At 43.7% G+C, this 26,506-nt stretch overlaps 2 protein-coding genes across 7 annotated transcripts; one reads left to right on the forward strand and one right to left on the reverse strand.

The window, feature by feature from the left end:
* Positions 1-413: 413 nt before the first annotated feature.
* Positions 414-14,677, reverse strand: fam120b (family with sequence similarity 120 member B). Of its 4 annotated transcripts, none has more exons than XM_014179881.2 (11): positions 14,565-14,677; positions 13,133-14,154; positions 12,843-13,023; positions 12,610-12,711; positions 12,316-12,476; positions 11,785-11,877; positions 6,448-6,654; positions 4,089-4,191; positions 1,813-2,199; positions 1,523-1,580; positions 414-1,425 (listed from the first exon to the last, which is right to left on the reverse strand). In XM_014179881.2, the coding sequence occupies exons 1-11, from the start codon at positions 14,593-14,595 to the stop codon at positions 1,395-1,397; spliced, it is 2,376 nt and encodes a 791-aa protein (XP_014035356.1). In that variant the 5' UTR covers positions 14,596-14,677; the 3' UTR covers positions 414-1,394. The 4 variants fall into 4 exon arrangements, with proteins under 4 accessions (XP_014035356.1, XP_014035354.1, XP_014035358.1 ...); XM_014179879.2 differs by having other exon boundaries at positions 1,523-1,589; XM_014179883.2 differs by having other exon boundaries at positions 1,523-1,589; positions 14,569-14,651.
* A 1,205-nt stretch (positions 14,678-15,882) lies between these two features.
* Positions 15,883-25,330, forward strand: dldh (dihydrolipoamide dehydrogenase). 3 transcript variants are annotated; one of them, XM_045710102.1, is made up of 11 exons: positions 15,883-16,208; positions 20,191-20,481; positions 20,919-20,979; positions 21,085-21,342; positions 22,086-22,146; positions 22,260-22,390; positions 22,666-22,835; positions 23,041-23,257; positions 23,376-24,207; positions 24,326-24,452; positions 24,580-25,330. In XM_045710102.1, the coding sequence occupies exons 1-11, from the start codon at positions 16,179-16,181 to the stop codon at positions 24,583-24,585; spliced, it is 2,184 nt and encodes a 727-aa protein (XP_045566058.1). In that variant the 5' UTR covers positions 15,883-16,178; the 3' UTR covers positions 24,586-25,330. The 3 variants fall into 3 exon arrangements, with proteins under 3 accessions (XP_045566058.1, XP_014035362.2, XP_014035363.2); XM_014179888.2 differs by lacking the exon at positions 15,883-16,208 and adding an exon at positions 19,514-20,070; XM_014179887.2 differs by lacking the exons at positions 15,883-16,208; positions 24,580-25,330 and adding an exon at positions 19,513-20,070 and having other exon boundaries at positions 24,326-24,461.
* The last annotated feature ends 1,176 nt before the right edge of the window (positions 25,331-26,506 follow it).

The raw sequence follows: 26,506 nt of genomic DNA on the forward strand, positions 1-26,506 counted from the left end.
ACAAAGTCAAGTCATCTCTCACCACATCTCTGAAGTGATGCTTTGGAGTTTGCTCAGATGCAGAGTAACTTGACAGATTCAGAGTAACTACCTCAGATTCCACTGGCCCCAGACTAACATCCTAGCATTGGGAGAAAATGTAGGGGTAAGAAAGTGGGGTCAATTGAGACATTTTTTAAAATGTATTCAGCATCTCTATCAAGGGAAATACAGTGTTCTTTCAAACAATGATCTACGTATATTTCAGGATGTTGTGTATCCATGGAAATTATCAGAATTCATGTAAAAATTACATAATTTGTCCCCCCAAAAAAGTGCTCTCTTGGCTCAACTTATGGGGTAAGTTGAGCCACGGGACAGGGTAAAGTTAAGCCGCCTACACATTTCTGTACCGAATGAAATATTACCACTACCCTTATAAAACGTCTATTTTTATTTCCCAAACACAATTCAACCCAATCACTTAAAAATAATTTAAAGCATATTTTAAAACACAGGTTTAACACCTAAAAAACACTTTGTACTTGTTAAAACACGTAACACAGGCCAGGTCTTGTTGGTACCTCATATCCCAGCGATAATGCCTTTTATTATGCCTGGGAAGAAAACACTTCAATTTGCTCAACTTGCCATTGCCTCAACCATTGGCTTAATTTACCACAAGGCAAACATTTTGACTATATTAGCCCACACAGCTACAAGGATGCACTTTTATGCTAGGTTTAGGACCTCATATTGAAGCTTATACAGACCTCTACTGACGTATGGAACCATCTTAAAAGTGTCTAGTTAGAAGTTTCATGATGCTTGTATCTTAACCTAACACATTAAATACATTTGACTTGGTGAAAATATTTTTGGAGGACCCAACTTGCTTACCACTTTTTCCATGTGGTTTCTTCCCTCACAGACTCTATTAAATGATGACCTCTTCCTAAACATTTGGTCAAATGACATGTGTCTGGTTTCCTAGAAACAAGGGCGGCTCAACTTACCTCTTTGGCTCAACTTTCCCCACTCTCACCTATCCCGTCTTATTTTGGTATGTCAATACTTACTTTGGGATTTCAGATGCTAAACCAAGTGAAATGTAACTGCTCCCTCAGGTCCTCTTTCACTTGTTACATTCCAGTACCTCAAACAGTTAGTAAGAAACAAAATCCTCTCCTTGTGACGCATATCCTCTCCTATTGCAACCAATATCTCAGTTACATGAACTACATTTCTCCAAGCCAATCCAATTGTGAGGTTATGGTAACACAAACTGTGTTCAAAGTTCAACACAAGTCAGTCTAATATCAGACATATCCCCTGAGTGTGTTGGGCTGTGCTGCTCTTAACAGGGCAATTCTGTAACATGGTCCCAGCAAGGCATGTCCACTCAACACTGACAGTCAGGGGAAATCAGGATGGGGGTTCTGCCACCTACATTAAAAACAGAGGGGCAAGACAAATCAGAATACATTTTTTTTTCAAGGCAATGCAGATGAATGGATGCAGCTTGCTCATAACAGACACTCACCTAGGTGCCAGGTGGTATCTCCTTCTGTTTGGACGTGTTGATCTTGGTCTGTTATGTTCTGTGAAAACTATAAAATATGATTAATTATGAATGATATCATACGATTATTAATAAAATCAAGTAAAAAAAAAAACATCATGTTTTAGTCAGCTGGTTGAAAGTCATTCAACCAACAACAGAATCAAATTAGGTTGCTACTGCTTTGTTGTTGGCTGGTTGGAATAAACCTCAATGGCACTACGCCCTGGCCCAGGCAGCAACCTGCAGCTAGTGGTCTGTCTGTAGCCTACCATGTGCCTGTGCTCTAGGACCTCTGCTCTGGGGTCTGTAGTGTTGAGGAGGGGGACAATGCTGTCCTGATGGGGATCTGGTCTGGGGTCTGTAGTGTTGAGGAGAAGGAAAATGCTGTCCTGATGGGGATCTGGTCTGGGGTCTGTAGAGTTGAGGAGAGGGACCATGCTGTCCTGAAGGGGATCTGGTCTGGGGTCTGTAGCGTTGAGGAGAGGGACCATGCTGTCCTGACGGGGATCTGGTCTGGGGTCTGTAGCGTTGAGGAGAGGGACCATGCTGTCCTGATGGGGATCTGGTCTGGGGTCTGTAGCGTTGAGGAGAGGGACCATGCTGTCCCGATGGGGCTCCTCTTTCCCTCCACTGCTCGCTGTGATCCACATGCTTCCCTGAGGAAAACACCACACAAAATATTTAAATGCTCTGTTAATTATGAGTTTCAGAGTCTCGGTATAAATATTTCGCTGTGGAGACGAAACATTAAGAATCACTCCAAACACAAACCATACAATTCTGTGCTCGCAAAGCGCCACCACCATCTCCCCACAACCCTTGGGTAATGATTACTGGTTGAGTCTAAGACATATATTGAAGACATACCTTTGTGTACACTGAATAAAAGGAGTAAAAAACTGGTTTTTTTCAGCGTATGGGATCTATAAACTCAGGACAATACTTGTATGAAAGACAAGAGACTTAAAGTGAACATTGGCAAGGAGACAAACAAAAACGAAAGGGGAAAAAAAGGCAGTTCTTAAAACATCGGCCTCACACGCGCATGCAGGCAGACACACAAGCATGCAGGCAGACACACGCATGCAGGCAGACACACACGCATGGTCGTGGTGGCTCTGTTTTTGTCTTGTTTTTACTTAGCCACTCTAATGATTAGAGGGGCCTCATTATGTTATTAAGGTCAGAATGTTTGTTTCACCTCAGAGGAACTCAATATTCTGGGAGCATAACAATTTTTTACTGAAAAGCATTGTAGGGCTTATTGTAGGGCTGTGACGATACCAATATCTCAATATATTTTCCATGGCAAAAATGAAAACACAAAGCAGACGAAACTCTTTTGTTCCGTTTAAAAACCTGCTGTATGTCAAATATTGTGCCCTATAGCTTGGAAAATAAATACATGTGACTGGATGACAACATAACGATGTCTGTTTCCAACATTAGACCCTGTTTTCCTAAATAATTTAAATCCGCTTCATGTTTTGTTTCCTTGCTACGATACTAAGGAGTATGGAGATACTGGTATTGTCTTGGCCCTACTAAGCATGACTGTTTGGGACAAGTTCCCATTCCCATCTATACTTCAACACTTATTTTGAGTTTGTTAGATTTTGTTTACAGAACTAGTCGCTTATTCCAAACTTAAGCCTCCTTTCCACGCTCAATATCTCATAGTATTTGTGGCCCACAGAAATAGGGTATCATACATTCATTCAAATACTGTGTTTGGACAAAGAGCAGACATCACAAATCAAATCATTGCAGCCCAAGCAAAACCAACCAAAGCTAAAGAAAATGTAGTTCATATTTCACGTGTTGTTCAATGTCAAGAGAACAAACAGATTTTTCCGTCCGGGTTCTTTTAATCTCCAAAGAGAACCACAGTACGCTGGATGCCAGATGAGCAGTGGGGGTTGAGGACTTTGTAACAGGCTGGTCCTGGGATGTTATAATTTGGTTGTCTTGTTATGTTACCTAATATAGATCACATCCTATAAAAAGAAACCCAGAATTATTCTTGTTATGACAAAGCATCTTGAGGAGCCAAAATAATCTTCTACTGGAACGTTGCCAATGGACTGAGGCCCAGATGGATCTTATTATAGACTGTAGAGACTACTGGGTATTGTTCCCCCACAAGGGGCACCCACAGTCCTACATGGTAGAGTACACATTCTCTCAACTATAATTCTTTCCTTTTATTCAGAACATATGGATAATAATGATAGGCTGACTCTCCGAGCGTGGCAAAGAGTAGCAATGTCTTTGCCTCAGTAATCAACCAACATTGCAGCATAACTTTGAGGAGGATCCATGTTGTCATGAATTTTTTTAAACATTAGCCTAAACAAAGAGTATAAGCATATAAAAATGTTTTGTAGATAAAGTATATTGAACAGTGATTACCCACTAACTGGGCAGAATGACCTATTAATATGACATTAGCACGAATGGACTGTGTTTATGTAAATGTGTGTGCTTTGTTCACCGACACTCGAACCTCAACATGTTTCATTGGTAAAATGAATGGGTCTCTCACCGGGATGTGTTATCCGTGGTCTGGACTGGATGGTCTGGCCACGGCTGCTGCAGATTCCCAGGACCAGCTCTCTCAGAAAACGGAACAGGGACACCCAGGATGCCTAAACAAGAGGATGAGCCAAGTTCAGTAAGAAAAACACTTCCCAGTTGAGTGTACACACAAGGTAGGGTTTCCCCTACATGATTTTGACTTCTATTGGTTTCAAAGACAACTTTGGAGCCACAATGTCTGGAATTTGCTTTTGGGGCCTCATCTGAGGATAGTCACCACAGACATAGTAGCTAATAGCTATAAATCAAACCTGCCACCAGTTATAGTAGCTCATATCTACACTAAACAAAAATATAAAATGCAACATGTAAAGTGTTGGTCCCATGTTTCATGAGCTGAAAGAAAATATCCCAGAAATGTTCCATAAAGCTTATTTCTCAAATTTTGTGCACAAATTTGTTTATATCCGTTAGTGAGCATTTCTCCTTTGCCAAGATAATCCATCCACCTGAGAGGTGTGGCATATCAAGAAGCTGATCAAACAGCATGATCATTACACAGGTGCACCTTGTGCTGGGGACAATAAAAGGTCACTCTAAAATGTGCACAACAATGCCACAGATGTCTCAAGTTTTGAGGGAGCATGCAATTGGCATGCTGACTGCAGGAATGTCCACCAGAGCTGTTGCCAGAGAATTTAACATTAATTTCTCTACCATAATCCGCCTCCAACGTTGTTTTAGAGAATTTGTCAGCATGTCCAACCGGCCTCACAACCGCAGACCACGTGTAACCACGCCAGCCAGGACCTCTACATCTGACTTCTTCATCTGTGGGATTGTCTGAGACCAGCCACCCGGACAGCTAATGAAACTGTGGGTTTGCACAAACAAAGAATTTCTGCACAAACTGTCAGAAACCGTCTCAGGGAAGCTCATCTGCGTGCTCGTGGTCCTCACCAGGGTATTGACCTGAGCGCAGTTTGGAGTCGTAACCGACTTCAGTGGGCAAATGCTCACCATCGATGGCCACTGGCACGTTGGAGAAGTGTGCTCACGGAAGAATCCTGGTTTCAACTGTACCAGGCCGATAGCGTGTATGGTGTCATTTGGGTGAGCGGTTTGCTTATGTCAACATTGTGAAGAGAGTGTCCCATGGTGGCGGTGGGGTTATGGTATGGGCAAGTATAAGCTACAGACCACAAACACAATTCCATTTTATCTATGTCAATTTGAATGCACAGAGATACCGTGACAAGCTCCTGAGGTCCATTGTCGTGCCATTCATCCGCAGCCATCACCTCATGTTTCAGCATTATAATGCACGGTCCCATGTCACAAGGATCTGTACACAATTCCTAGAAGCTGAAAATGTCCCAGTTCTTCCATGGCATGCATACTCACATGTCACCCATTGAGCATGTTTGGGACGCTCTGGATCGACGTGTACGACAGCATGTTCCAGTTCCTGCCAATATCCAGCAACTTCGCACAGCCATTGAAGAGGAGTGGGACAACATTCCACAGGCCACAATCAACTCTATGCTAAGGAGATGTGTGGTCACACCAGATACTGACTGGTTTTCTGATTCACACTCCTACCTTTTTTTTAAGGTATCTTTGACCAACAGATGCCTATCTGTATTCCCAGTCATGTGAAATCCATAGATTAGGGCCTAATGATTTTATTTAAATAGACTGATTTCCTTATATGAACTGTAACTCATTAAAATCTTTGAAATTGTTGCATGTTACATTTATATTTTAGTTCAGTGTATAATCTATCCTACCACCACTGTTACATTAGCTAATATCTTCAATCAACCCTACCACCACTGTTTCAGTAGCTAATATTTACAATCAATCCTACCACCACTGTTACAGTAGCTAATATCTACAATCATTCCTACCACCGTTACATTAGCTAATATCTACAATCCTACCACCACTGTTTCAGTAGCTAATATCTACAATCAAGCCTACCACCACTGTTACAGTAGCTAATATCTACAATCAATCCTACCACCAGTTTCAGTAGCTAATATCTACAATCAACCCTACCACCACTGTTACAGTAGCTAATATCTACAATCAAGCCTACCCACCACTGTTACAGTAGCTAATATCTACAATCAATCCTACCACCACTGTTACATTAGCTAATATCTACAATCAATCCTACCACCACTGTTACATTAGCTAATATCTACAAATCATTCCTACCATCACTGTTACATTAGCTAATATCCACAATCAATCCTACCACCACTGTTTCAGCAGCTAATATCTACAATCAACCCTACCACCACCGTTACATTAGCTAATCTCTATAATCAATCCTACTACCACTGTGTACACTGACTCACATTGCCCTCCAGCAGCTCCTCCTGAGGCCTCCCTGAGTGAGCCAGCAGATACTTTGAGTGGAAGAGCAGGCCGTCAAAGGTGTTCCAGGGCATCAGCTGCTCCATGGGGAAGGGGCATCCGCAAGCACTGTTGGCGGCCACCAGGTGGGTCAGCCCTCGGACAAACAGAGAGCCCAGCTGAACCGCCCGGGGCTCCACATGAGAGACCTGCAGAGCAGATAGAAATATAGTCAATAGAGCTCACATGATTCTCTATTCTACATGACAGACAATCATATCTGTTCTACACCAAATGTTTCTTTGGGAGTGTTCTGTAATGTATCGTCCTAACTGTATGGCATGACGACAATAGAAGAGTATGCTATAGCACATACATTATGGAGCCAGGCCAGTTACAGTAAATAAACTCTGCCCCAGAGAGTTGATCTGCACATAGAGAGGAGAGGCAGGGGTAGCAGCAGGACAAGAGCAGTAGCTAGCTAGCCAACAGGCAGATGTTCCCTGTACAATTCCCTACATATTCACTAGGACAGGAACACTAAAAGGTTTCATTTGGCTCTGTACTCCAGCATTTTGGATATGTGCTGAAATGTTTTATATGATGGGACAGTACATAATGTCACCTTTTATTTGAGGGTATTTTCATACATATCTGTTTAGACATGAAAGCACTTTATGTGTCTAGTCCCCCCATTTGAAGGTATCATAAGTATTTGGACAAATGCACTTACAGTGTATTAAATTTAGTCAAAAATGTAGTATTTGGTCCCATATTCCTAGCACACAATGACTTTCATCAAGCTTGTGACTCCACAAAGTTGTTGGATGTATATGCAGTTTGTTTTGGTTCTGTTTCAGATTATGTTGTGCCCAGTAGAAATTAATAGTAAATAATGTATGGTGTCATTTTGGAGTCACTTTTATTGTAAATAATAATAGAATATGTTTCTAAACACTTCTACATTGATGTGGATACTACCATGATTACAGATAATTATGAATGAATATTGAATAATGAATTGTGACAGAGGCCTAAATATCATACCCCCAGAAAATGCTAACAACCCCTGTTTTGGTAATGCTGAGAGGTTAGCATGTTTTGGTAATGCTGAGAGGTTAGCATGTTTTGGTAATGCTGAGAGGTTAGCATGTTTTGGTAATGCTGAGAGGTTAGCATGTTTTGGTAATGCTGAGAGGTTAGCATGTTTTGGTAATGCTGAGAGGTTAGCATGTTTTGGGGGCATGATCTTTGTGCATCTGTAATTTTACATAAAGTGCTTTAATTTCTAAATGGTAAAACAGATATTAAAATACCCTCAAATAAAAACTGACATTCTGTATTGTCACCTCATATGAAACATTTGATCTCAAATCCTAAATGCTGGAGTATAGAGACAAATTAAGTTTCAGCTTCACTGTCCAAATAAATACGTAGGGGAGTGTCTTTACCCTCAGGTCTCACCTGGTCCCTCCCATAGGAGATAAGAGGTCTGATTAGGCCCTGCCAATCAGCCCAGAGACCTGCCTGCCACCTGCTCCCCATTCAAACACATCAGCCCAGAGACCTGCCTGCCACCTGCTCCCCATTCAAACACATCAGCCCAGAGACCTGCCTGCCACCTGCTCCCCATTCAAACACATCAGCCCAGAGACCTGCCTGCCACCTGCTCCCCATTCAAACACATCAGCCCAGAGACCTGCCTGCCACCTGCTCCCCATTCAAACACATCAGCCCAGAGACCTGCCTGCCGCCTGCTCCCCATTCAAACACATCAGCCCAGAGACATGCCTGCCCCCTGCTCCCCATTCAAACACATCAGCCCAGAGACCTGCCTGCCCCCTGCTCCCCATTCAAACACATAAGCCCAGAGACCTGCCTGCCCCCTGCTCCCCATTCAAACACATCAGCCCAGAGACATGCCTGCCGCCTGCTCCCCATTCAAACACATAAGCCCAGAGACCTGCCTGCCCCCTGCTCCCCATTCAAACACATCAGCCCAGAGACCTGCCTGCCACCTGCTCCCCATTCAAACACATCAGCCCAGAGACCTGCCTGCCGCCTGCTCCCCATTCAAACACATAAGCCCAGAGACCTGCCTGCCGCCTGCTCCTCATTCAAACACATCAGCCCAGAGACCTGCCTGCCGCCTGCTCCCCATTCAAACACATCAGCCCAGAGACCTGCCTGCCACCTGCTCCCCATTCAAACACATAAGCCCAGAGACCTGCCTGCCGCCTGCTCCTCATTCAAACACATCAGCCCAGAGACCTGCCTGCCGCCTGCTCCTCATTCAAACACATCAGCCCAGAGACCTGCCTGCCACCTGCTCCCCATTCAAACACATCAGCCCAGAGACCTGCCTGCCGCCTGCTCCTCATTCAAACACATCAGCCCAGAGACCTGCCTGCCGCCTGCTCCCCATTCAAACACATCAGCCCAGAGACCTGCCTGCCACCTGCTCCCCATTCAAACACATCAGCCCAGAGACCTGCCTGCCGCCTGCTCCTCATTCAAACACATCAGCCCAGAGACCTGCCTGCCGCCTGCTCCTCATTCAAACACATCAGCCCAGAGACCTGCCTGCCACCTGCTCCTCATTCAAACACATCAGCCCAGAGACCTGCCTGCTGCCTGCTCCCCATTCAAACACATCAGCCCAGAGACCTGCCTGCCACCTGCTCCCCATTCAAACACATCAGCCCAGAGACCTGCCTGCCACCTGCTCCCCATTCAAACACAGCTTCAGCTAAAGCAAACGAAGAAAGCTAAAAAGGCTACAGTCAGCAGGCACACTGCCCCTAAACAAAGCACTCATCCCATATCTAAACACACATACAGGCAAGCAAGGGAAGCTACTACTTTGGGGCTTGTTTAAAAACAGAGTATAGGCCTAAACTGGCCAATTTGACACGTAGTAATTTGACAATGTGTGGTTACACTTGTCCTGTTCATTGGTTGAAAGTGGCAGTTAAGTAGGAAACACATACTTGTGTGTGGGATCCCTGGCCAATTAGAAAACCAGTTACAATTTTCCTTGAACATTTCTAAACTTAGTCAAACCTCCTTTCCAAAATTAGGTGTATTTTACTCTAAATGCTGAAGTAAGAATACTTATCTCCAGCCATGGAACCACCCTCAGTGAAGAGGGTAAAAGTTGGGGAGAACCATGTCTTTAAGTAGATGGGTGCAGCTGTCCTCACAGCAACTTCCCCAAAGCATAAGCATTCAAATCTACTCCAACCAGACGCCTGAGACAGCCGACACTCCTGGGGGCACCCCTCTGTGTTTAGGACAATCATCTGTCCATTACACAAGAGAGGATCTTACCAGTGTATATTTGAAACAGCACCGCACATCCCATTCTGCTGAACAAGCTTAGATGAAGTGTCTCATGACCAGGGGTGAAAAATTCCGGGAACTTTCAATAAGTTCCCTGGTTTTCCCGAAATCCCGGTTGGAGGAATCCCGGAATACCGAGGGATAAAGCAGGAAATCTGGAATCCTCCAACCTCCCTAATGCAGTGGCATCCCCTGATCCCCAGCCCAAGGCTGAATGGACATTCCCCCAGTATGAGAAAGCACTGCAGGGGGAGAGAGATTAGAGAGAGAGGAGAGAGATAGAGACTCTCCGGGGGCATCAGGCTGCTCCTGGAAAGTCTCCTGCCATCTGTCTCCCCCTCCTCCTCTCACTGACCCTCCCCACCCCTGGCCTTCTGAGAATTCAGGCAGATGTGACATACTTCCCTATGGGATGCAACAATGGTGTGGGGCAACAGGTGCGTGTGGAGCCCTGGAATAGGAAAGGCAGACAAGCTTACACACTCTGATCTGTCCAGCAGCAGGCTGTCCCCACCCCGCCCGGCGCGTGTGCCTCTCTCGCTCCCTCCTCCAGTCCACCCATTCAACACCTGCTAATGTGCACTAACTAAATAGAAATCTCCCCAACACAAACAAATCACCCCATATAGTCTGGGATCTAGTGTTACACAAGCTGGAGTTGACTGAGGCTGTTATATAAACCAACACACACAAAATCCTTACAATGTTCAATGATCACAAGAGAAAGAATGGAGAGTTACAGATGATAGTGTCCACAGTGAGTCGATTTCTATTAATATCAGACTAACAGTAACAATCCTGATTTGACAAGACCAGAGAAACTGACTGATGCTAGCTTTAGGGAGGACGCTATGGAGGCACTGTAAATCAGGAGGTGGCTTCCTGAATGTCTCCCACTAGGCTTTAATTTGTCATTGCTATCATCCATTATCTCTACTGTAAGGAGCCACTATCAACCCGGGCCCAGGAAAACCGCCGCCCGCTCTGGGCAGCCGGGGCAGAAATAGCAGACATAGTAAGGTTTAAATTAGGGTGGGGAGCTGCAAATAGCCGCTGTGGTCAGTGTCAGGGACAGCTTGGAGTCCGTCGCTAAAGCATCGCTCTCAGGTTCAGGCCACAATTAGAGCAGTTTGGGCAGGAATGTCGCAATGCGACCCAAAATTACACCCCCACCCCCAGCAGTTTCTCCTGCTGCATCTTCTTGCATATTGAGAGAGTCAACCGAGTTTCTTCTGTGGGACGAGCTGTATCGTGGAAAAACGGCTTCTTGGCTATGCAATTCTCCCAGCCCCATTCTCTTGTTGTTGTCCTTGGTGCGGTTAGGGATGAATTTGTTTGAATGTGTCTACACAGTTGTCATTTAAGTGAGTGAATAATGCCTGCCGGTGTGGAGACAGACATTCACAAGACCTAGGGTGGGTCAAATAAAATCAGTGCACCCTACCTGCTATTGTCTCTCAGTCTGTTGTCACTAATTTGCTATAAGCCAATCATCCTCCATCTGACGTTCATCACACTCTGAGGCCTTTGTCAGGCCATTATCTTAAGTGGTTGTTTATTTGCAAACACCTCAATGACTGGGTTGGAGCCATATGATCATGGGCTATACACTATACACTCTCCAACCTAATTAGCAGCTTGTCCTCACATGCAAAATTAGAAGACTTGGATGAGTAGTATAAAGATGCAGAACACATACTGGAAAGACTTCTATGCCTTCCGAAAAGCTTTCCAACTATCTTTAGTTTTTAGAAAATAGAAGGATCCCACTTTAAAACAAAACAACTTTAAAAGCTAAATGAAGTCTTCACAAACTCTTAATAAGGCCTACATAGATGCTACACAAATAATTTATAAGCAAATGTATAACTATATAAGTAACAGGTCTTTATATCTGACACTTTCAGAAATGTGATATAACCCTTCTATAAAGCATCTATAAAGATCTTAAATGGTTTGTCTGAAACAGCCAGAGGACACTAGCGTATCTCACTCACCCTTGTGTGAAGCAGTTCTGTGTAGGATTTGTACCTGACACAGATAGCTTGGCTGAGATATGCATCTATGTCTTCCAAGGAGAGGTGGCCCACCTAAAAAGAAGCATGAGGAGTGTTCTAGCCTGAGGGTAATGGAAACACAGTGTTGTATACAAAACAAACATACAAGAATGAGAAATCACTGAGAAAACATGAAAAAGGCATTATGCATAGAGCACCCTAAGCGCAGCAGTAGACATAACTATTGTTCCTTATCAGACGCTGATAGCTTCATTGTCCAGAGAGAACCACAGAGAAAAAGTTTAAATCAGAGCATCGGGGGGGGGTAAATTATCTATGTGATAATGGCAGTCCTCTTTTCATAACAAAGGTGAATAATATGGCTAGACCAACGGCAACATTGTACAACCCCAGAGGGGAGACTGGTTCATGTAGACTAACATTCTACTGAGACAAGAGGCTGAAGTACAGGCGTTTGTAAAGACAGACGGAAAAAAAACACTTCACACTAAAACATAGTATTTTCCCCACCTGCATGGCAATGTAAGTCACAAGGCACAGCACAGCCATCAAAGAGCCATCCAGACGATCATGCTCCACTGAGAATTCATCCAACTCAAATACAGCCAAGAAGGTGGAGATGCGGAGGCCTTTTGTTTCGGAGTCCTTCCCAAACCATAAACGCTTCAAATCTGGTTTCCAACATGGCAAGGAAAATATTATTTCAAAGTGAGATAAATCTATCTACAGCACTTTGCATCAATATGCAATCAACTTCTTATTCCACAAGAGTTGTTAAATTAATGTTAAGAATTCACAACATACCAGAGTGGTTCAGGGGCAAGGGAGAGACTACTTTGGGGTCCTTTAGTGGGTTTCCAGGAAAAACAAACCATTCCCTCACGGTTGGGGCCCGTCCACCACTGTCTGAGAAAAGATGCACGATAAATAGCAACCTGCTTCATTGAGTTGGTGCCTGGTAGTAAAACTGACAACAAACAAGAATGCAATGTTGTAATAACCATGTAATATTGTAATAACCATGTAATATAAAATACCTGGATTTGTGGGTAACAGAATGCCGTAGATGCGTTCTCTGCAAGGTTGATACACAATTGCCTGTGGAATGAGCTCAGCATCATCCCCGTCTTCAAGTGTATTACTGCATTCCACCACACCATCATACAGTACATTGTATACCATAAAACACTCTGCTCGCATGTGCTTTTCTTTGGCTGCCTGTAAAACAGGATTCAAAACTAACATCACCATAATATTGTTTGGGCTTTTTATGTTATTATCTCTTTAAAACTGCAACAATGCATGTCTGCTTCTTCTGTTGAATTACCTGGAGGATGTCAGGACTCAAGTAGCTCTTCATCAGACACACGGGGCTACGAGGAGAGGTATCACTAATGTCCCATAGCGGCTGTTGACCAGGAAGTAGATAGTACAGTACTCCTTTCTCCAGAACCTCTCTATCTGTTAGAGGCAGACAGCTAACACCATGGGCTCCCTCTCTGGACAGCTTGTTGCTACTGATGAAATCTGCTACAGCATAAATCTTCTCCCCTTGAGGTGGAGACTGTGGATGTTTCCTCCTGTAAGCTGCCAAGGCATCGCTACGCAGCCGCTGCATCCGCTGCTCTGGCACCACGTCATTACCAAGGAGACACGCGAGCAGAGGGAGCTCACTCTTCTGCAGCTGGAGGGCGTGGCACAGTTTGTCTGTGGAAAACAGCACAGTGGTCATGGTGTCTAGCCTTAGCTGAGCCACAGACAGATAGGGGACTGAGCCATAGATGATGAAGTCTGTGTCCTGCCCCAGGATGCCCATACAGTTGTGACGGAGTGCAAAGCTGGCGATCTCATAGTCGGCCTCGCGAACAGAGCACCAGGTCTCCTGGCCCAGAGACTTGAGGGCAAAGCGAGAGAAGGTGGCCAGCCCTGAGGGGAGGCAGAACAGCTCCTGGCCAGGCTGTTGACCATGAAACTTTAAATAGCGGAACACCTTGGCAACCTCCTCGTTCACCTTCAGTCGCCGATTCACCCACTCCGCCCGTTTCTCTTCTTCCACTACCCCGTCGAAGAAAAACACAAGTCGGATACCTGCAGTCGTGAATGCACCAACAAACTCCTTCAGGCAATGCATATACTCTTTCCACTGACCACCATACACCCAGGCTTGACAGCTATACCAGTGCCTCAGACAGGCCATGCCATCCACCACCAGTGTAGGAAGAGTGGTGCTACTGCCCTGTTGGTGGCTGTTGACATGCTGCCTTGCCATCTCCCTGAAGTCCACCATCACACAGGTTTCTGGACAACATTTCTCCATAAAATACTGCAAGCCTTTTACACCCATTCCTGCTACAAAGACAAACAAATGAGATAAATACGTTTTAAATAGTGTGCTGAGCTATTGCGAAAGGAGCAATATTTTACACAAGTTCATACCAGTCAATGTATATCATTCAAGTGAATTAATGACTGACTAAATGGGTAATGCTCACAGAATATTCAGGGAAATAATTTTCACAACAATTTAAACCGTTTCAAAGGTGCACGCTCACTTTGCGCTCGCTTAGTTGTGCCTCCCTGTCCATGCATTTCAGTCTGCAGGACTTGCATGAAACAGTAGCTACCTAGCTAGCTAAACAACCCCTAGACCTGGCAAGCAACTATGGGTATGCACTGTATCTGCATTCAATGCATTGCAGTCTGCATAACTGTGTGTACGTGATGCACCAAATAGCCTTCCTTAATGTGATCTTACTTACTTACTTCGGCGTTAAGATAACGTGGCAGCATGTGTGCTAGCTAGTCTTCAGCAGATAGGATCACTTCCTGTTTTGAACTGGACGCGGAGTTGCGTCAGCACGTTAGAGACAAAAACACACGTGCGCGCAGGGATACTTTTTGTTTAACTTTTACACTGTTTTATTTATTTATATTTTTATTTATTTTACCTTTATTTAACTAGGCTAGTCACTTAAGAACAAATTCTTATTTACAATGACGGCCTACACCTGCCAAACCCGGACAACGCTGGGCCAATTGAGCGCCGCCCTATGGGACTCCCAATCACCGCCTGTCATGATACAGCCTGGATGTAGAATGTAACGTTCTGCAACAAGGTAACTCGAGTCTGCAACATTTGTTTCGGTTTTTGAAACATCGCCACAGTAGCCCCTTAGGGAGATGTATTTTAGCTATTGCAACATAAAGCTTTAACCTGTTTAATAAGAAGTAGGCCTAGGTTATGATTCAGGCCTAGCTTAAATGTTGTCCCTCTTCATACCCTAATAATTGTTGAACCTTTTGAAATATAGCTGAGGAAAGCGTTTAATCAATAGTGAAGTTGGTTAACTAGGCATAATATTGAATTGATGTTAGGCCTACTGCTGTTGAGGAGAAATAGATCATCCAGGAGTTATATTACTGCGCACACAAAGCTCTATCTTCTATTGTGTCAGTGTCTTGAAAAGTGTGAATGGGTAAGAGCATATGCGGGCTGTCACCACAGGTGCTTACATCTGTTCATCTCTGGGCAGATGCTCCCAGGGACATGGGGAGCCATTCTAAAGGGGCACCGCCCCGTTAAATCCACCATTCAGTGGGATGGCGTTGTGTCGTAATTCAGATTGCCTTGCTACAGAATTGGGGTGAGGGGCTCATAACAACGGTCTGATGGTATTTTATCACTGGAGCTCATCCTGAGGGTGAAATAGCGAGGGTGGTTGGTTTTATGGGGGTAGGGATGCAATTGGCTAAAAACAAAAAAAGACTGCAGCATACAAAGTCACAACAATATTTCCTGCTAACTTATTAGGCCTATTTTAGCCTACCTTAGTCTATGTATTTATTTTATTTCATAATACAACAATGCAAACTATTTTGCAGTGCATACTTTAATTTGTAGGCCCAGAGGCCTTAATGTATGCTATACGTCTAATCCATTGAATATGGGCTTTTCTTATGTTCATATTCTTAAATGACTAGGTTATAGACTTAGGCCTACGTCTTGATATTGCAGTGTGGATCACCTCTAACCTTTTATTGACTTTCTTCACCCCCCCCCCCAAGGACCCACCCTTGACACACAAGTAAAAAAAATACTCAGAAGAGAGGCAGATGTTCACGGTAAAGCACGCGACTGCCCACCACTCTGCTAAAGAATTCAAGAGTGGCTCAGCAGTGCAAATCCGTCCTAAAGAATGCACACAAATACAGGCACACGCACACTCTCACACACAGACCCACACAAACAAAGTTACCCCAATCTCCCCCCATGACCCCAACAACATACAGGGCACAAAAAACGACCTCTTTGAAATGTGTTTTTGTCCACTCACAGAGCAGCTGGCCAGAGTAATCGGACTTCTTGAAGACAAATGAATCCAAACTCCTTCATAGAATCACAGGTAAGAACACGGGTAGGCTATTGTCATTAAAATAGGGGTAGGGCCAAAGCGAGCAGATGATTTGCTATTGAGTTTCTGTCGTCATGGGATGATGCTCCGCTGTTGCCTATCCTTCATCTGGAAGCAATCGAGCCACGCGACAGATTCTTTATCATTGTAATCAACACAAGCCTTTGCAGCATCACACAGGATGCCGACGAGAGATCCATTGTCCTAAAATAAATCTAGGCCTGGAGGTTCAGCGCACTGAACAAGCTACGTCTTATGTCTGTACTCCAGTTATATCACTGAGGGAAACGATGGAGAAAAGAGATGCCTCAGCACATCTCACCTGTTGCCTGCATGCCTATTTGACAAAGCAAAACGTTTGTCAACCTGTTGATGTTGTTCAAAACAATATACATTCATGTATTATTTACAACTAATAACATATTTATGCAACACAGTTATAACAGCAGGTCATCATTTTGATCCAAAGGAGCAATTGCCATACCGCGGTACTTCAAATAAGGTACTAAATTGATGATTGGGTTGTAGAAGTGTACTGTTAACATAGCAACTCAGGCGTTGGCCTATCTGGTCGTTATGGTGTGATGTTCACAGTGATTATGTTCCCACGAGCAATCTATCCGGGAAAAGTTCTGGCTTCCCTAACCATATGGTCAGAATCATACCGTTGAGGTCTCTTTAACATGCTTCCAGTCCAATTTGGATGAAGACTGCAATATGTAGAGAAACAGTAGAGACATGCAGTTGAAGTTGGGGGGGAAACGCCATTTGGTGAGGAGCAGATGGTTGGCTTGGGGGGCTGTCCGCGTCTAAAGGCGTGTCGTGCCCTTCAGATAGAATCCCCAAGGGCTCCCCCTTGTATTCAAAATCAATGAAAATTAAAGCGCAAAGAAAAGATGAATAGTCAGACCTCGAGTCCCTCCTTTGTTCATTGGAGCTACTGGTGGGCAGGAGTTAAAGTACAACAGCCCCCTATAGAAACACTTAAGTTAAACAGTCTCCCCATAGTCCACCTTCAGAAAGAAGGGGGAGTTCGAATAAGGAGCTTTCTGCTTGATTTAACCAAGACAGAATCGCGTGGCATAAATTAAGTTTGAAAAGAATAAGTGTAGTGAGCATGATTCTGAAGGATTTCACCATGCCTTTCAGTTACGCTTTGCTGCAGTAATCGAAAAATGTGTGCCACGTCAATATAATAAATCCCTGATAGAAGGCCGATATGATGATAGAAGGGTTGCGGGAAGTGGTGAATGCGTAAACCTCAAGCACGCGGAATTGCGCACACAGCAAAGACCTGTAAAAACGTGGAGCCACATCCTTCGGATTACTGCATTGAATCAACTGGTTAAATACAATTCAGATCTTAGAACACATATGGCCATGTAGACACATGAATAATGGTATTAGTCATAGTGTTTAAATGTTTTCTTTCCTACTTTTCCTTTGGGTACAAAGGTAGGCACCTATTCCAAATCTTTATTTGGATGTGTCATATCTTGAACATTATAAGGATTGTAAACAAAAAAAACATCAGTCAGACATTATACACACAATGTCTTAGTAAACTCAAGAGTAGATTAAAACACACGAAACAAAAACTTTGCATAATTGCGCATGGGATCAACGATTTCCTTGTATTTAAACGCCGCTCAAAAATGTAAATGTCGTTGTTGCCACCCGCCAGAAATTGAAATGCCGTTTCAATTAGCGTCCTAATTAAGACCACCCCGACACACACACACACCCTCTCAGCAGTGGCGGTTCTAGACCATTTCAACTGGGGGGGGCCAAGCTGGGGCCAGTTGTACTGTTAGAGGGGCCAGTTACATTAGACGTTATTGTTGTCATATCGTTTCCTTCCCTGCATTGCAGGCATTAGCAGGCAAAAGACCACGTTCATAATCATCATCGTTGCCACTGTCTAATAACGGATGTAAAAAAAAAAAGAATGATAGCAAAAATTAGTTATGTAAAAATTATTTCATACTCCACATTTAGGGGGGCCACAAGGGGGTCCAAAATTGTTGTCACAGGGGCACTGCCCCCCCCCCCAGAACCGCTAGTGCCTCTCAATGTCACCAGAGAGAGGCAGAGTAATCAGCTTAGAGCCACCAATACAAATTATGTCCTCTTTCACATGACACAAATGTGTTTCTAAAAGTTTCAGCAATGAAAAAGAATGTCCAGTTTCCAGATTTTATAGACTAGGCCTAGTTGAAAAATCTCTGTTGTTGAATAATATCGAAATAATCAAAAAAGGGATAACTATTTTTCTGGAATAGCAAACTACTTGTTTTTTTAACTGGACATTGTTGTAGGGACGGCAGCGTGCGCCGAGGGGAGCTCTTTCTCCCTAGTACATTGTGGAGAGAGCAGGTGCTGCTGCCTGAATTAACATACAGCTGAGAGAAACAAAGAAGAAACTTATTCTTACCCCCGCACAATAACAAAGTGCCTTAATGACAGCCACGCGAATGACACACACCAGCTCAGTTTTTACTGCCCAGTGAATAAGAATGGAAAATGGAAAATCTATACATATATGCCTAAAGTCAACACAATATTTACAGTTGTAAAAATACATACAAATGAAAGCATCCACCTGTTGATGCTAAAAGTTTTCAAAAGTCATAAAAGTATTGAGGAAACCCATGGTACATGCGTAAAGTGCAAGCATCTACATTTGTGTAGTTTGGTTATATTGAATTATATCGAGATAATATAATTCGTTTTGGGGAAGATTTTTCAAGAGCTATGGGGAAACCTGTTTAGGCTATAGTTGATCGATTCATCCTTTTGATTACATGTAAATTAATGTTGACCATTAGTTTTACATTGTGGTTAAATAAACTAATTGTAATGGTGTGAACAAACACTTTATGTTGGCAAACAACAACAAAATAAAAAAACAAAATAAAAAGCAGTTTCAGAGAAAATGGGGATGAAAAGCTGAAAAAGAAGTTTGAAATAATCTTACATTGGAGGCCTGAGCTATTTGGAGCGGGTACATGGAGCCTACATGGGTCTTACGATGTGGAGATGTTCTGTGATGTCATTTGAGGTTTATGTCAGAGAGGGATGTAAAGGATTCTTGAAGGTTAAAAATTTGTTGGAATGTAAATGAGAATGTTTTGTTTTGTGCCATGGGGAAGGAGGGTTGCACATTTTACAGCTCAGTGACCATTTGGCGATCTTTTGAGAGGGAGGTTTTGAAAAGTGTCCCTTTGTGACAGCTCGAGCCAGATTGGGGAGTAGCTCATTTGCATCTCATTACTCTAGCAGCGCAGTCTGTATATAACCAGCCGCAGGCTGACTGGGATATCAGACACACGCATAGCTACATAGGGAGAATAACTGAGAAAGCCTTGGATCAGTACAACTTTTTCTCATTATCAATCAAGGGGAAATAAATAAAACACAAGCAACCCTGACACTGGGTTGTCTCCTTTGCACCCTCAAATCAGAAGTTGTGTTGAACTGCATTATCTCATAACTGGATTGGAATTAACGCCTTGTCACGGAATTTCGAGTTCATTCCCACATTTTTCGTCGGTATTTTTTTCGTCACCAGCACCACTGTTGAGGATTACATTGTACTGTAAACTTTGTTCATGAAGATACACTGAGAAGCATCGAGATAAACTCCAGTTCCATTCAAGACGTCTGAAGACCGTACGAATTTTTTAGTTGGGACTTTTGATAACGGAAAATAACTTTCTCGATGATTTTCTGAGCTGGGTCATACATAAATTGCCCTGGCTCGTGGACATTTAACTATTTATTGAATATTCTCACCACAATGGGACGCCAGTCGCTCGCGATAGCCGTCATCCTTTGTGTCTTGATATGCCAGGTATTGCGAATTTGACTCTCCCTTGTATTGATTTGTAATTTAAGTGTAGGCATATTCATTAGTCATGTGTACATATCGAAAACATATTACAACCTTAATGTTTTTATTGTGTTTTTACAGGGTCTTGGTTCAGGCGTTTTCGAGTTGAAGTTACAAGAGTTTCTCAACAAGAAAGGAGTGACAGGCAATACAAACTGCTGCAAAGGAGCCTCTGGGATTCAGCAGTGTGAATGCAAAACGTTTTTTAGAATCTGCTTGAAGCATTATCAAGTTAACGTAACACCGGAACCCCCTTGTACCTATGGCGGTGCGGTGACTCCTGTCCTCGGATCAAACTCCTTCCAAGTGCCTGAAACAACTGCAGAAGCATTCGCCAATCCTATTCCATTTTCTTTTGGATTCACGTGGCCGGTGAGTGTTTCAGCGCATTTTTGTAAAATTATACAATGTCGGCTTTGTCAGCATGCTCAGGGATCACTACTTATGGGGCATTGATAATGTCAGTAACGGTCGTGAAATGTAGCCTATATTAGGACAGGAGGGGGACTTGGGAACGTTTAACAAATGCTATCAGGGTGGGAAACTTCACATCCTCATAGATGGCATATAATTGGCAGCTCTGCGTGAAATTCCGAAACGTTTCATTTTACAGCTATGAGTAAGTGTGAAAGTGGTTGAATTAAGTGTGAAGCCTGAAGGTGGCACACCTCTATTATTAGGCCTAACAGACGCCATCCTTCACATGTGAAATAGCCTGATGTTTATGGACAGTGGTGCCTCAGCATCTTATAACCCTTTGGCACAGTTGTTCATGATTCGTTTTTTTTCCTTCTTTTTTTTCTCAACAGGGGACATTCTCTCTGATCATTGAGGCCCTACACACAGATTCCGATGATGATCTTTCAACAGGTAAATTCCATAGAGTGCAACAGGTCACCAAACAAATGTACATCATCATTCATTGTAAATATGTATAGGGATATATGTACTAATTCCTGTATTCACCATTTTCAGATAACCCTGAACGTCTGATCAGTCGCTTCACCACTCAGAGGCATCTGACAGTGGGAGATGAGTGGTCCTCTGATTTACAGACTGGTGGAAGAACAGAGCTGAAGTACTCCTACCGATTTGTTTGTGATGAGCATTACTATGGGGAGGGCTGTTCTGTTTTCTGCCGTCCACGAGATGATGCCTTTGGTCACTTCACCTGTGGGGAACGTGGTGAGATCATCTGCAACTCAGGATGGAAGGGAACCTACTGCACAGAACGTAAGTAGACTGCATCCACCTTACTTTTCCTTTCCCATACTTAGCCTTCTTTAACATTTGTTGTTTTTCCGTTTTTCTTTTTCTTTGACAAAAAGTATTCTTAATGTGGTTAATTTGCAGTCTTTAGTCAGAATAAATGATGTGTTATTACCAAATAGTTTCACTTATCAAACATTTGGGTTGCAACAGGTGTCTATGCTACTGTTTAGGCGAATTTAAATGAGAGAAGTTTGCCGAATAATCACACGCGTGCCATAGATTAAATGTAATGCCTGATTGGCTACTTGGCAGTGCGCTTGGCGTTGATTGGCTTAGTGCGGTGAGGCATTGTTGGAAGCGGGCAGCTGCTGAGTGAGAGTAGACAATGGAGCAGCTGTCCTGCACTGGCACCATGTACACCAGCTGTCCACTCTTATCTGCACAGACTCGGGGACATTAAGGGGAGGGGCTGTATGAGCAGAAAGGAAAAAAAGGGACTTCTGACCCATAGTTAGGAGAAAAAGAAGCCTTTGTGTGTGAATCTTTTGTGTGGGACCAACTGTGTTAAGCAGAATGTTGGTCCCCCTGGTGACAAGGGGAGCGTATTTTCTAGGTAATGGCTAATGGGGCCACCAGCCCACTGAAATGAATTAGCCAGTGTTTACTGAAAAGGGCCCATCTGAAAAGAAGCTATGCTGGTATAAACACATGTTCCAATGAGTTAGATTCCCATGATTCACGTGTGATGGTTTCTTTCATTACAGCGATCTGTCTTCCTGGTTGTGGTGAGGAGCACGGGTTCTGTGACAAGCCTGGTGAATGCAAGTAAGTCCCAATGACCTGTCCATCTCTGTGTTAAACACCAGTCAACAGGATCACAGTTTGGTATAGTTTCATATATGCCAGTATCTAACCATTTCCATTGTGTGTGGTTACAGGTGTAGAGTTGGCTTCAGTGGGCGTTACTGTGATGACTGCATCCGCTACCCAGGATGTCTTCACGGCACCTGCCAGCAGCCGTGGCAGTGTAACTGCCTGGAGGGATGGGGTGGCCTCTTCTGCAACCAAGGTGAGTTCTGTTTATCTCCCATATGCAACTGACTAGTGCTCTTCTGTCATTATCCACCATATCCAGACTCTACTGGTCTTGAGACAGCATACAGTATCTGTTCTTTAAGGCACTATACCAATCAGGTTCAGAGAATAGGACACTGCAATCTGAACTTGGTGACAACATTAGTGGGGGGTGCTTTCTTCGCCTCAAAATAAGTCGTAAAACATCCTGGATATCACTGTACATTAACTCTCAGAAGACTAAGCCACATGTGCCATTGTCTGTTTCAGATCTCAACTACTGCACACACCACAAGCCCTGCATGAATGGAGCCACTTGTACCAATACTGGCCAGGGTAGCTACACCTGCTCCTGTAAACCCGGCTTCTCTGGGGCCAGCTGTGGGATTGAGGTCAACAAATGTTCCGACAACCCCTGCCGGAATGGGGGAAGCTGCACTGTAAGTCGTTTGGCTGAGCTGCCCCTCATTAGTTACATTAGAAAGCATTTCTCAGTGATGTAATGTCACATAGTGTGTGGTGCTTCCATGCTAAAGCTGGCAAGCATTCCTTCTGGTGAATGTAGCATGTTGATAACAAGTTAATAACAAGTCGTTAGGGAGTTGTAACTTTTGCTAAGCAAGTGCTTTGTCTTTCCTCTGACAGGATCAAGAAAACACATACAAATGTACCTGCCCCCCTGGCTTCTATGGCAATAACTGTGAGCTCAGTGCCATGACCTGTGCCGATGGGCCTTGCTTTAACGGCGGACGCTGTGCTGACAACCCAGAGGGAGGATACTACTGCCAGTGTCCTCTCGGCTATGCCGGATTCAACTGTGAGAAGAAGATCGACCACTGCACCTCCAACCCATGCTCCAACGGTAAGCTGAAACAAAGTTCTCTAGTTCTGTGTTTACCAGTTGAATCTTTCTACTGAAGGTATGAGGACATGAATGAATACTGGAACAGACGGTTAACATGTCTTTCTAATGTCTCCAGGTGCTCAGTGTATGGACCTTGTGAACTCCTACATGTGCCAGTGCCCTGAGGGCTTCTCCGGAGCCAACTGTGAGGACAACATTGACGAGTGCGCCAACTACCCCTGCCAGAATGGTGGCACATGCTCGGATGGCATGAACGATTACAAATGCACCTGCCCACCTGGATACACCGGCAAGAACTGCAGCTCGCCCATCAGCAAATGCGAGCACAATCCCTGCCACAACGGAGCCACCTGCCACGAGAGGAAGAACCGCTACGTGTGCGCCTGTGTGCCAGGCTACGGCGGCCATAACTGCCAGTTCCTCCTGCCACCGCACCCCCAGGGACAGCCCGGGTTAGGGGGAGCTGATAAGAGATACTCTGACGACCAGGACCAAGGCACATTCCCCTGGACCGCGGTGTGTGCTGGGATTATCCTGGCGCTGCTGCTGCTGGTGGCCTGTGCCGTGCTGGTGGTTTACATCCGGGTCAAGGTGCAGCAGAGGAGTCAGCAGGGAGACAACCACAGTGAGAGTGAGACCATGAACAACCTGGCCAACAACTGTCAACGACCTGACAAGGACCTATCTGTCAGCGTGATCGGCACGACGGGGGTCAAGAACACCAATAAGAAAGTGGACTTTCACTCGGACAGTGCTGGAGGAGAGCAGAATGGCTACAAGTCCCGATACTCGTCATCGGATTATAATCTGGTGCATGAGCTGAAGCCAGAAGATGTGTCGAAAGAGGACCAAGAAAAAAGCGAGGCAAAGTGTTCCGAATCAAATTGTTCCGAATCTCTGTGTTCGGACAGTGATTTCGAAGATAAACACAGGAAAAGTTTAAAGAGGTGAATATCTACACATTTGGATATAAATTATGTGCCACATATGGGAGTAGTCATGCTTGTGTCTGAAGAGTCTTGGTGAATGTTGATATTAATGTATTTCTTTTTCTTGTGTTCTCAGTGACGCCTCAGAAGATAAACGTCCAGAGGAGTCGACGTGCAACGAAGCATCGATGTGCAATGACACAAAGTACCAGTCAGTCTACGTCATATCAGACGAGAAAGATGAATGTATCATTGCGACTGAGGTGAGTTGAGCTGGCTCTTTTTCACCACTGCTAATATCTCTTTTCAGTTTGCATATTTCGTTTTCACTGGTCCGCGAATAGCTCAACACTCTGAAACTAAAGCATCTTTCCCTCTTGTCTTCCCCAGGTTTAACACCAAGCTGAGCTGTAGCTCGTCTTCTCTACAGGAGGTTTTACTCCGGTGAATGCTGCTCAAACCCAGGGGGAAGGTTTCCCTTCGTGTGACTGCTGCTGTGAGACTAAGACATTGAAAGTGATATTCAGAATGAGCTGGTTCTCAACTGAAGTAAGCACAGTGACTGCAGATAAAAAGGATGTTGGACCACACTGGCCCGCGCTCTCACAAGTTATGTTTCCCAGGAACGTGCGTAATATGGACTTGTTGCACTGCCTGTGAGGACAGTTTTTTACCTCATTGCACTATGGAGGGTTGCTTTTTAATATGTATTTAAACATACACATTTGAGTTAATTACTGTGTATAATGAGTATGCACTGACTGCAGTGTATATTTGTAAATCCTTTGAGCCAGTCTTCTGAATTGGTTTAGAGAGGGGAAAACACTACCTTCAAATTTGTTAAAATAATGTTGCTTTTTTTTCAAAGATGTATTCTTTTAATTTAATTACATTATGTGTTCCATTTGTTTGTGATTTTTGTAGAGTACATTTTGATATAATTTAAGTTCATTTTGTTTGTTTTGCAAATATGTATAATGTATATAAGGCACTTCAGGTCAATGTGACTTTGTTTTCCAACATAAATGTATTTAAGAAGCATTGTACAGAAGCTATCGGAATTGTTTTATCACTGTTGCCCATGAAGGAAATCAACTAAATATTTTTCCAAAATAAATAATGTATGAAATAATTAACATAACGTAGAAGTGTCTTTGTGATATCCACATACACCATAACATGTCACCCAAAACATCCAACACTGAATACTAGAGTTACTTCTCTTGCGCTTTCTCTTTGACATACAGTACATGCATACAATGTTTGACCTCAAGTTCTCTAAGTAGTCTCTGCAAACTTTGTGAGTATTCTTGGCCTGATGCAACGGGCAACTGTCTCCCTGTGGTACCTCACTAAGTGAGACAAAGACACACCCGGTAATCACAAATTACTACCCTCATCTTGATGGCAATTTATTTTTAGGAAGAAAGAACCCTCTGTCAAAAAAAGAAACCACCCCTGGAAAATGTGCTGGTTTGAGTTTTCCAACTTTGTTTAAACCTTAGTCAATGTCATTTAGTAAGGCTGTTAGTGGTAGTGTACAAGTAACTTGCACTTTGTACTCGTCAAATACTTATTTGGTCCATACTTAAGGAGAAACCAAACTAGCATGACAAATGGTTACAAATATACACTTTTGGAAAAAAGGTGCCATCTAGAACCTAAAAGGGTTCTTCGGCTGTATCCAAAGGAGAACCCTTGGAAGAACCCATTTTGGTTCCAGGTAGAACACTTTTGGCTTCCATGTAGAACCCTTTCCACAGAGGGTTTTACATGGAACTCAAAAGGGTTCTACCGGAACCAAAAAGGGTTCTACCTGGAACCAAAAAGGGTTATCCTATGGGGACAGTCGAACAGCCCTCTCAGATATGAAAGCAGGAAGAAAATACATCATTACTATATGCACAGTATGTAAGTCTTTCTTTAGTCATTCATAATCAGTCTTTGAAGCACTGAGTGAGCAGTGGACAGCTGAAAACTAGACTGAATAACACATTGACTTGCAGCTGTCCAGATGGTGACTAGAGAGACACCCCATTCCAGAATTGGGGAGCATGATGCAGATACAGTATACTGTACCAGTGTATAAGCACAAGAGAGCCAAACAATAATATTCATTATAGAATGCTGATCCAGAATTATGTTTCTGTTCAATCCGTTTTCTATTTGATAAACAGCATCCATCTGTAAACATGCTGCAGTAAGATACCTAAGAAATGCATGAGTTAACTGACACTCTAAAGGGAAAAATGAGCTGTTCTAGTTCGCCATCTGAACAAGGATCTGACTGCAGCAGTGGCATATAGATTTTATATTC

Source organism: Salmo salar, chromosome ssa28, assembly GCF_905237065.1.
Source record: "Salmo salar chromosome ssa28, Ssal_v3.1, whole genome shotgun sequence".
Lineage (NCBI taxonomy): Eukaryota > Metazoa > Chordata > Actinopteri > Salmoniformes > Salmonidae > Salmo > Salmo salar.